The 12,579-nt window shown below is 37.4% G+C and overlaps 1 protein-coding gene across 1 annotated transcript in view; it reads right to left on the bottom strand.

Moving 5' to 3' along the window:
- The window catches only part of MEIKIN (meiotic kinetochore factor), a 158,659-nt gene that overhangs the window by 14,037 nt on the left and 132,043 nt on the right, over positions 1-12,579 (bottom strand). Inside the window, exon 12 of the mRNA XM_082457962.1 lies at positions 4,717-4,840. Within this exon, the coding sequence (XP_082314088.1) occupies positions 4,717-4,840 (124 nt within the window). The remainder of the gene's footprint in view (positions 1-4,716; positions 4,841-12,579) is intronic.

The raw sequence follows: 12,579 nt of genomic DNA, 5'->3' as shown, positions 1-12,579 counted from the left end.
GGTCTTCAGAAACTTAACACACCCATGTAACCAGCATCCAGATAATAAAACCGAACACTACCAGTACCCTAGAATTCCCTCTTATAACGCTTTCCAGTTAATACCCGCTCCCCAACAAGGACATCCACTGTGGTGATTTCCATCATAGTTTAGTTTGCCTAGTTTTGTACTAAATATAGGTAATATTAAATGTACTCTATTGTGTTTGGCTTCTTATGTGGGACTCATCAATATTGTTGCAAGTAACTATATACTGTTGATTCTCACTGCTATATAGCACCCTAATGAATGAATATACCACAGTTTATTTGTCCATTCTACTACTGTTGATGGGCATATTTGGATAGTTTCCAGTTTGAAGCTATTACCAACAGTGCTGCTATGAACATGCTAGTATATATCTTATGATCAACATATGTACCCAATACAGTGGATATACTGTATATATATATATACAGTGTCATATATATGTCAGCCACCCCTGTCATCACCCAATAAGCCAATGAACAAAGTGGCCATGATGGTAGGGATGGAGGTTATGCATGGTCTCAGCAAAACAGACTGGAAGTGGAATTGCTGGGTCTTTAGGGTCCAGGGAAATGGAATTGCTGGGTCTCTTTCCATCTCAGTGAAACTTCTAGGGTTCCAGTGGTATGAGAGATATGCCTTATAAGGTAAAGGATAAGTTGTTGCATCTGGCCCCTCTTACAACCAAAAAGGAGACAACATCTAGTGGGCCATTTTAGATTTTGGAGTCAACATATTTCCTCATTTGTGTGTACTACTCCAGCCCACTTACTAAGTGACCTAAAAAGTTGCTGGTTTTGAGGGAGTCTCAGAACAAAGAGAAGGCTCTGCAAAAGGTCCAGGCTACCGTGCCACTTGTACCATATAATCCAGCAGATCCAATGGTGCTTGAAATGTCAGTGGCAGAAAGAGATGCTGCTTGGAGCTTGTAGGTGAATAATCACAGTACAGGCCCTGAGGATTTTGGAGCAAAGCGCTGCCATCCTCTCTGGGTAATTACTCTCTTTTTGAGAAATAGCTTTTGCTCTGCTACTAGGTCTTAGCAGAGATTGAATATTTAACCATGGGCCACGAAGTTACAATGAGAGCTGAGATACCCATCGTGAATTGTGTGTTGTCTGATGCACCAAGCCATAAAGTTGGCTGTGAAGAGCAGCACTCTGTTACCAAAGGGAAACAGTATATATGAGACTGAGCTCAAGCAGGCCCTGAAGGCACAAGTAAGTTTTATGAGGAAGTGGCCCAAATGCCCGTGGGCCCCTACTCCCGGTACATTATCTTCTCTCTCCCTGCCTGCTTTAATGGCATCATGGGGAGTTCTCTACGGTCAGGTGACTGAGGAAAAGAAAGCTAAGGCTTCGTTTACAGATGGTTCTGCAAGATATGCAGACACCACCTGAAAGTGGACAGCTATAGCACCTACAGCTTCTTTCTGGGACATCCCTGAAGGAAACTGGTGAAGGGATATACTTCAAGTGGGCAGAACTTCAAGCAGTACATTTGGTTGTTCACTTTGCTGGAAGGAGAAATGGCCAGATGTGTGATTATATACTGATTCATGGGCTGTGACCAATAGTCTGGCTAGATGGTCAGGGACTCAGAAGGCACATGATTTGAAAACTGGTAACAAGAAAATATGGGAAGAGGCATGTGGATAGAACTCTCTGCGCAAAAAACATGATGATATATGTGTCCCACATGAACGCTCACCAAAGGGTTATCTAAGCAGAGGAAAATTTTCATAATCAAGTGGATAAGATGACCTGTTATGTGGATACCAGTTAGCTTCTTTCCCCAGCCACCCCTGTCATCACCCAATAAGCCAAGGAACAAAGTGGCCATAGTGGCAGGGATGGAGGTTATGCATGGTCTCAGCAAAACAGACTTCCACTCACCAAAGTCAACCTGGCTACAGCCACTGCTGAGTACCCAATATGTCAGCAGCAGAGACCAACATCTAGTTGTTCTCTGATATGGCACCATTCCCTGGAGTCATCAGCCAGCTACCTGGTGGCAAGAGGTTGATTACATTGGTCCGCTTCCATCATGATCAGGGCAGCATTTTATTCTTACTGAAATAGACAATTACTCTGGATATGGATTTGCCTTCCCTGCACATAATGCTTCTGCTAAAAATCACCAACCAAAGATTTATGGAATGCCCTATCCACCATCATGGTATCCCATAACATTGTTTCTGATTACGGAACTCACTTCACAGCAAAAGTAGTTTGGCAATAGACCCAAGCTCATGGAATTCACTGGTCTTACCATGTTCCCCACCATTCTGAAACAGCTGGCTTGACAGAATGGTGGAAAGGCCTTTGGAATACTCAGTTACAGCACCAATTAGGTGGCAATACCTTGCAGGGCTGAGGCAAGGTTCTGCAGAAGGTTGTGTATGCTCTGAATCAGCATCCAATACATGGTACTGTTTCTCCCATAGCCAGGGTTCACAGGCCCAGGAGTCAAGCGGTAGAAATGGAAGTGAGACTATTCAATACTACCCCTGGTGACCCACTAGCAAAATTTTTGCCTCCTTTTGCCATGACTTTATGCTCTGCAGGTCTAGAGGTCTTAGTTCCAAAGGGAGTAATGCAGGAGTCACAACAATAATTCCATTGAACTAGAAATTAAGACAGCCACCTGGCCACTTTGAGCTTCTCATGCCTCTGAGTCAACAGGCAAAGAAAGAACTTACTGTGCTGGCTGGGGTGATTGATCCTGACTACCAAGGGGAAACTGGACTACTACTCCGTGATGGAGGTAAGGAAGAGTATGTCTGGAACACAGGAGATCATTTAGAGCATCTCTTAGTACTACCATGCCCCGTGATTAAGGTCAAAGGAAAACTACAATAACCCAATCTAAGCAGGACTACTAACAGCACAGGCCCTTCAGAAATGAGGGTTGTGTCACCTGACCAGTTAAAGAACCACAACCAGCTGAGGTGCTTACTGAGGGGAGAGGGAATATGGAATGGGTAGTGGAGGAAGGTAGTTATAAATACCCGTTATGATCACATGACTAGTCAAGCAAATATCTTTGTTTTCTTCCCTCTCTCATGCCCATATCATATAACACAAGTTGTATTAATATCAGTTAACTTTATATCATAGTATATAAGTTATATGATATTAAGGAGAAGAACAAACATCACCCATCCTCTTCTGGGGAAGGAGTTAGCACATTTTCAGTTTTATGTACAACAGTTGTATTATGTTAAGCAGAAGTATGACTTTGTTATTGTCTTTATTTGGAGATTAAATATCGTTTAAGGAAATGTGTATGAATGCATAGTTGACATGGAGTGGACTGTGATGGTTAGTTGTATGCATCAACTTGGCTAGGCAACATTACCCAATTAAATTAAATACTAATCTTGGTGTTGCTGTGAAGGTATTTTGTAGGTTTGGCTAACATATGTAATAACTAACTTTAAGTAAAGGAAATTATCCTTGATAATGTAGGTAGGCCTCATCCAATCAACTGAAAAACCTTAAGAGCAAAACTGAGGTTTCTCTGAAGAAGAAAAATTCCTCCTGAGGACTGACTGTATCATTAGCTCCTGCCCAAGAGTTTCCAGCCTGCCCTAGAGTTTTCAGCCAAACACTCCAATTGCATAAGTCAATTCTCTGAAATAAATCTCTTTGTATACATATACATATATTGTGGCTATATATGTCCTACTAGTTCTGTTTCTTCAGTAGAATCCTGACTGATACGGCATCTACTATTCCCTACCACTATGCTAAAAAAGCTATCAGAGATAGACATAGAAAGAAGTCTAGTATGTGGTTTCTGTTCTTTAAAATTTCATAACCTAAAGAATATGAAAAGTCAGCATTGTAAATTATGTCAGGTAGTAGTATATTATCAAATGTCAAATGAGTGTCATTGAATTAAGTAGTCAAGGAACTTAGAGAAAAATAAAAAGATCTCTGTGGACTTCAGGAGTGCTCAGGGCACATTCTGTGGAGGAAATGGGGACAAGGATCAAGTTATACATAACCTATTAAGTTTCAATTGCTTCACTGCCTGCTTACCTTTCGAAGGTGCCCAAGCTCCATTGAGTAATTAGACATTCTGCCTGATATGCAGTGAGAGAAGTACAGAAAAACCTAAACTTGGCGTTTAGAAGCCTTTAAAGATTGAATTCCTCTCCACCACTTGGAAGCAGTGTGATCTTAGACAAATTTCATACTATAATACTTTAAGCCTCAGATTCTTAATATATTAAATGAGGACAGAGTATACATCCTGTCATCATAAAGTAATAGTGAGAAATAAAGAAGTTATAATAAGGTGCCTTTCACAGAGGAAGTGCTCAACCAATGTTAAGTGAATGCAAAAATATCTCCATTATCTTTAAAAATGAAATATCTACTAAATATGAAACCCAACAACACTAAATTTCAGACAGTTATAAGAGGAAGTATCCTAGATAAACACACTTTAAACCAATGGCATATCCTAATTTTTCAAGGGATGAAGTATCTGACTTTCAAAAAACTATTTTGCTCAGGTTCTGAAACCTGACCAAGTTTTTAATAATTTTACCATTTCCACTTTATGCCAGAACTCTCAGAATACAATCTATAATTGAACTTCCTGTATACATAAGGAATTTACAATTAAAAAATGTTTGGTATCTTCCAAAAAGTAGGTTCTGCATTCATACTACAGTACCTTGAGGAGTATCTTTAGGAGGAGAATATTTCTTCTTCCTTACAATAACAGCTTTACTTTCCACTTGTCTAGTTCCTGGTGATGCTTTAATAATACAACATATTTCTGATGTATTTGAAGGAAACTGCAAAAGAAAACAGATATTGCATAATTTTTCCAGGTACTATATCTACAGATTGCTTTATTTTATTTCAAAGGCAAATAGTCTCAATATCCATATATTTCATAGATATTAACAATAGAAAGCATCTATGAAATGCTTATTTCACTCCAGACACTAGGTAATTGGTTTTAAAACATTTGCTTATTTAATATTCACAAGAACCAGCAAAGCAGATTATATTACTCCCATTTGTAAAACAAGGAAACTTATGTTCAGAGAGGTTGGATAACTTATTTAAAAACAGAGAGAAAGTAATGAGTTGAGATTCAAGCACTCCAAAGTGGGAGAGAAAGTTTACAGGATTTACTGAGTTAAAACATATATATAAATTTAAGTCAAACACTAGATTTCCTTGATTTCCCAACTCAGTTAATTTTTTTTGAAATTTTATGAGGAATATTTATTTCTTCTATAATTGACGGATTAAATCACCTTTTTATACCACTTTACATCCCTTCCCCCATAGCACTAACGTTTAGTCTTTCTAGTGGTTACCTTTCTAACTTTTTTTTACATTGAAGTATAGCTGATTTACAATATCATGTTAGTTTCAGGTATACAGTGCAGTGATGATTCAATTATATATATCTTTTCAGATTCTTTTCCCTTATAGGTTATTATAAAACACTGAGTATAGTTCCCTGTACTATTCAGTAGGTCCTTGCTGGTTATCTATTTTATATATAGTAGTGTGCATATATTAATCCCAACCTCCTAATTTATCCCTCTCCCCACCCCACTTTACCCTTTGGTAACCATAAGTTTGTTTTCTACGTCTGTGAGTCTCTTTCTGTTTTGTAAATAAGTTCATTTATATTGGTTTTTTTAGATTCCACATATAAGCGATATCATATATTTGTCTTCGGCTTACTTCACTTAGTATGATAATCTCTAGGTCCATCCATATTGCTGCAAATGGCATTATTTCATTCTTTTTTATGGCTGAGTAATATTCCATTGTATAAATATACCATATCTTCTTTATTCATCTGTCGATGGACATTTAAGTTGCTTCCATGTCTTGGCTACTGTAAATAGTGCTGCAATGAACACTGGGGTGCATGTACCTTTTCGAATTATAGTTTTCTCTAGATATATGCCCAGGAGTAGAATTGTAGCATCATATGGTAGCTCTATTTTTAGTTTTTAAAGGAAACTCCATAATGTTCTCCATAGTGGCTGTACCAATTTACATTCCCAGCAACAGTGTAGGAGGGTTCCATTGTAGTTTAGATTTGCATTTCTCTAATTAGCAATGTTGAGCATCTTTTCATGTGGTTTTTGGCCATCTGTATGTCTTCTTTGGAGAAATGTTTATTTAGGTATTCTGCCCATTTTTTGATTGGGTTGTTTGGTTTTTTGATACTAAGCTGCATGAGCTGTTTGTATATTTTGGAGATTAATCCCTTGTCAGTTGCATTGTTTGCAAATACTTTCTCCCATTCTGTAGGGTGTCTCTTCGTTTTGTTTATGGTTTCCTTTGCTGTGAAAAAGCTTTTAAGTTTAATTAGATACCATTTGTTTATTTTTGTTCTTATTTCCATTACTCTAGGAGACGGATCCAAAAAGATATTACTGCGACTATGTCAAAAAGTATCCTGCTTATGTTTTACTCTAGGAATTTTATACTATCTGGTCTTACATTTAGGTCTTTAATCCATTTTGAGTCTATTTTTGTGCATGGTGTTAGAGAATGTTCTAATTTCATTCTTTTACATGTAGCTGTGTAGTTTTCCCAGCACCACTGATAATACTTCTGAGCACCAACAAGGTCACAAGACCCAGCCTAGCCAATCAATGTATTCCATGCCAGTAGACACAGTGACTGGCTCAGAACAGGACACGTAAGTGGGTCAACAGGAAGAAAGGAATGCTGAACCTGAGATTGTGACACAAAACCAGAATTGTTAATGGGGGCCAAAATGGTCCCAGGTTGATACTCAACCCTAGCTACACTTGTAGTAGAAACAGATACAAATCTTAGGAGGATGAGATCCCCAATTTAGGTCCATAGGATTCTCATCAAATAAGAGCAACAAAGTAAATGATCAGGGTCAAGGTCAGTGTCAGAGTTGTTCTTCAAGATTCAGCTCAGAATAGTTTTAAGCAGAAATGATGGACAAAATACATCTCACATCCTCATATAATTTCATTATAACAACAAGAAAGTAAGTACCAAAGGGGCTGTGAAAAACGCTATTGGTAATTTGATAGGGATTGTCAGTTAATTTAGACAATATCCTGTCAAGCAGACCGTCTCTAGAATAAACAAATACCATATCTTTCAAACATGACATATCTTGTCACTTAGAACTCAGAAGTAGAGATACATATTTATGAAGGGCTCCTCCTATTTTAAATAAAGATTATATAGAAACCTCTTCAAATGTAAAATTCATATCATCCTCTGAAGTGGACATCTGCAATTTTCCTGCCCAGCATTCATTTTACATCCTTCTGATACTGAACAGTACCAGAGTTTTCTTGGGAGAATCTACTCATTCAGCCCTTTGGCTGGTTGGAGAACCACTGGGAGAGACAGAAAGGTTGAAGAAACCTGGACTTCACTCATGAGGAGTGCACAGGTACTGGCTTGCCCCCAGGCAGGGAAGACAGAGGTCTGCCCCAGCAGCTGCTGGGTTTCCAGCAACCACCTCACAGCACTCCCCAACATGAGTGAAGTGAACGCCCCGGCACAGCTCACTCCATGCCACAGCGTGGCACTGAATCTAGGGCAGCACCTCAGGGGAAAAGACTCGACCTTGGGATGCAGAGGTGACCCGGTTCTGGGGCAGAGCCAAGGTAGAGCAGCCGTGGTGACTGCTGGTGTTTACTCAAGCAGTGCCCCAGAAGCAGCCCAGACTTCTGACAACAGCACAGCCACTGGGTTTCCCCGTGACCACCACGCTGTGTACCCCAGCCCAAGCTGAGTGTGGCTCACTCCATGCCACACCACAGGTCTATATCTGGAGCAGCCACGACCTGGGAAAAAATGTGACGAACACAGGCAGAGCATTGGACTTCTGTAGGCACACAAGCCCTCCTTTGGGGCAAAGGTCCTGGTGCAGGGAGAAGGAAAAACAATTAAAAACAGAGCCAGAATGAGCCCAACCCAACCCTCAGGGCTTCTACTCCAGCAGCTTGGGATCAGAACCCGCTGTGACTGGGTTGTGACAGCCATGCAGCAGAGAGGAAATCCTGCCTCACAGCCTGTGCAAGTTCTAGCCCCTCCATCTCCAGCCCCACCTCCTCCAAGGTGATAGCTGCCAGCAACACTGGAGAAAGGCGTGACTGGTGTCCACATCAAATCCATACCTCCCACCAAAGGCATTGAGCACATACAGTCTACAAAGGGAAACTCCCATGTAAGAACACCCCTTCAAGACCATAACAGGTAACTGTTTGATTTAAATTCAAAGAGGCAGAGAAAGTTAAGTAAAACAAAAAGGCAGAGAAACTGCCCTCAATTGAAAGAGCAAGGGAAAAAACCCTGAAAAACAAACAAACAAACAAAAATAAGCAATTTACCAGATAAAGAATTCAAATCATTGGTAATAAAAATGTTAACTGAACTAGGAAAAATAATTGATCTAAACACTGATCATTTTAACAAGGAAAGAGAAAATATAAAAAAGACCTCATCAGAAATGAAAAATTCAATAGTTGAAATAAAAAAACACACTAGAAGGAATGAATAGCAGACTAAGTGATACAGAAGAATGCATAAGTGACCTGGAAGATAAAATAATGTAAATCATCCAATCAGAACAGCAGAAAGAAACACAAATGAAAAAAAAAAGCAATGTATGAGATCTTTAGGATAATATTAAGTGTGACAACATTCACATCACATTTCCAGAAGGAGAAGAGAGAGAAAAGGGGACTGAAAATGTATTTGAAGAACTTAAGGCTGAAAACTTCGCAAATCTAGAGAAGGAAACATATATCCAGGTACAGGAAGCACAGAGGGTTCCAAACAAGATGAACCCAAACAGACCCATAGCAGGACATGTCATACTTAAAATGGCAAAAGTTAAAGATAAAGAGAGAATTCCAAAGGCAGCAAGAGAAAAACAAAGAGTCATATACAAGGGAATCCCCTTTTCGCTATTCCCTGATTTTTCTGCAGAAACTTTGCAGGCCAGAAGGGAGCAGCATTATATTTTCAAAGTCCTAAAAGGGAAAAACCTACAACCAAGGGTACTCTATGCAGTAAGATTATCATTTAGAATAGAAGGAGAGATAAAGAGCTTCTCAAACAAGGAAAAACTATAAGAATTCATCAATATTAAACCTACCCTAAAAGAAATGTTGAAAGGTCTCTAAATGGAAAAGAAGTAAGAATCTAGAGGAAAGAGAAAATTCCACTAGGAAAGGCAGGTATATAGTAAGGATTGAAGATTACTTAAGTAAACCACTGTGCAGATTAAAAGACAAAATATTGTAAGAGCAACTACAACTACAATTACCAGCAAAAGGATAAGCATGAAGATGTAAAATATGACATCAAAAACACAAAATGTTGGGTAGGGGAGTAAAAAATGGAGATCTTTTAGAATGTGTTTGAACTTAAACGAATACAAGTTTAAAACAAGTAGATATAATCATGGGTCAGTATTATTTCTATGGTAACCACAAATCAGAAACCTACAGTAGGTAAAGAAAAATCAAAAAGAAATGTACCCAAGTACACTACTAAAGAAAATCATCAAACCACAATGGTAGAAACAAAAAGAAGAAGAAATCAACAGAGAACAACTACAAAAAACAACTGGAAGAAAGTAATAAAATGGCATAAGTACATACCTACAATAATTACTTTATGTGTCAATGGACTAAAGGCTCCAACCAAAAGACATAGCATGGATGACTGGATTAAAAAAGACTCTTCAATATGCTGCCTACCTGAGGCTCACTTCAGGGCTAAAGACACACACAAACTGAAAGTAAGGGGATAGAAAATATATTTCATGTAAACAAAAACAACAAGAATGTGGGGGTAGCAATACTCATATCAAACAAAATAGATTTTAAAACAAAGGCTATAACAAAGATGAAGATTAATTATCATTCACAATGATAAAGGAATCAATACAAGAAGAGGATATTATACTCATTAACATATATGCACCCATACAGGAGCAACTACATATACAGAGCAAATATTAACAGACATAAAGAGAGAAATTATCAATAATACAATAATAGTAGGGTACATTAACACCCCACTGGCATCAACGGACAGATCATCCAGACAGAAAATCAATAAAGAAACAGTCATCTTAAAGAACCCAATGGACTGGTTGTACTTAATACATATCTATAGGACATTAAATCCAAAAACAGCAGAATACACATTCTTTTCAAGTGCACATAGAAAGTGCTCCAGGATAAATCACATACTGGGCCACAAAACAAGCCTCAACAAATTTAAGGGGATAGGAATTATATCATGCATTTTTTTCCAACTACAATGGTATGTAAATAGAAATCAACTACAGAAGGAAAAATGGGAAAAGAACAAACGTGTGGAGACTAAACAACATGATACTAAAAAACCAATGGGTCTATGATGAAATCAAAGAGTAAACCAAAAAATACCTCAAGACAAATGAAATGGAAAAAAAAGTTCCCAAAATCTATGAGATGCAGCAAAAACATTTCTAAGAGGGAAGTTTACAGCAATACAGCCTTCTTCAAGAAACAAGAAAAATCTCAAATAAACAACCTAACATTCCACTGAAAAGAATTAGACAAAGAAGAACAAACAAAGTCCAAAGTCAGCAGAAGGAAGGATAAAGATTAGAGAGGAAATAAGTAAAATAGAGATAAAAAACAATAGAAAAGATCAATAAAACCAAGAACTGTTTTTTTAAAAAAGATTTAAAAAATTGATAGACTTTTAGCCAGGTTCATCAAGAAGAAAAAAGAGAGGACTCAAAGTAATTAATGAATGAAAAAATAATAATAATAATAATTAATGAAAGAGGAGAAATAACAACTGACAACAAAGAAATACCCCCCCAAAATCATAAGATAATACTATGAACAGTTAGCATGCCCACAAATTGGACAACCTGGAAGAAACTGACAAATTTATAGAAGCATACAACCTGCCAAGACTGAACCAAAAAGCTACAAATAATTTAAACAGACCAATCACTAGAAGTGAAATAGAATCTGTAAGTTAAAAAAAACTCCCAGCAAACAAAAGTCCAGGACCAGAGAGTTTCACAAGGGAATTCTACCAAACATATAAAAAAGAATTAATACCTATCCTTCTCAAACTATTCCAAAAATTGAAGAGGAAAGAACACTCTCAATTCATTCTATAAGGCCACCATTGCCCTGATACCAAAAGCAGACAAAGACACTACAAAAAAAAGAAAATGACAGGCCAATATCTTTGATGAATATAGATGCAAAAATCCTCAACAAAATATCAGCAAACCAAATCCAGCAATATATAAAAAGGTTCATATACATGATCAAGTTGGATTTATTCTAGGGTCACAAGGACAGTTCAACATTCGTAAATCAATCAGTGTGATACACCACAATAACAAAAGGAAAGATAAAAATCACACGATCATCTCAATAGACGCCGAAAAAGCATTTGACAAAATTCAACATCCATTCGTGATAAAACTTTCATCAAAGTGGGTACAGAGGGAACATATCTTAACTTAATAAAAGCCATTTACAACAAGCCCACAGCTAATATCATACTCAATGGTGAAAAGCTGAAAGTCTTTCCTCTAAAATCAGAAACGACATGAAGATGCCCACTCCCACCAATTCCATTTAACATAGTAATGGAAGGCCTAGCCACAGCAATAAGGTAAGAAAAACAAAGAAAATGTATCCAAATTGGAAGAGAAGAGGTAATACGATACTTTGTATAGAAAATCCTGAGGCCTCCACACCAAAATTATTAGCAATAATAAATGAATTTAGTAAAGTTGCATGACATGAGATTAATATACAGAAATCTGTTGCATTTCTATACACTAATAATGAAATAATGGAAAGAAAGTAAAAAAAAAACAAAAACAATCCTGTTTAAGCACACATAGAAGAGAATAAAATAACTAGGAACAAAATTAACCAAGGAGGTGAAAGACCTATACTCTAAAAACTATAAAACACTGATGAAAGAAACTGAAGATGATACAAAGAAATAAAAAGATATCCTGTGCTCTTGGATTGGAAGAATTAATATTTTTAAAATGGCCATACTACCCAAATCAATCTACAGATTTAATGCAATTCCTATCAAAATAAACATGACATTTTTCACATAACTAGAACAAATAGTCCTAAAAGTCATATGGAACAACAAAAAGACCCTGAGTTGCCAAAATAATCTTGAGAAAAAAGAACAAAGCTGGAGGTATAACCCTTCCAGACTTCAGACTATACTACAAAGTTACAGTAATCAAAAGAGCAGAGTAGTGGCACAAAAACAGACACATAGATCAATGGAACAGAATAAAAATCCCAGAAATAAACCTACACAACTATGGTCAATTAATCTATGACAAAGGACACAAGAATATACAGTGGAGAAAAGACAATCTCTTCAACAAGTGGTTCTGGGGAAAAATGAACAGCTACAAGTAAAAGAATGAAATTAGAACATTTTCTAACACCATTTACAAAAATACACAATTACGAAATGGATTAAAGACCTAAATACA

The sequence above is a fragment of the Balaenoptera physalus genome (assembly GCF_965194825.1).
Source record: "Balaenoptera physalus genome assembly, chromosome: 3".
NCBI classification, from domain to species: Eukaryota; Metazoa; Chordata; class Mammalia; order Artiodactyla; family Balaenopteridae; genus Balaenoptera; species Balaenoptera physalus.
The sequence above is the reverse complement of the archived record's forward strand: the minus strand, read 5'-3'. Positions and strand labels throughout refer to the sequence as shown.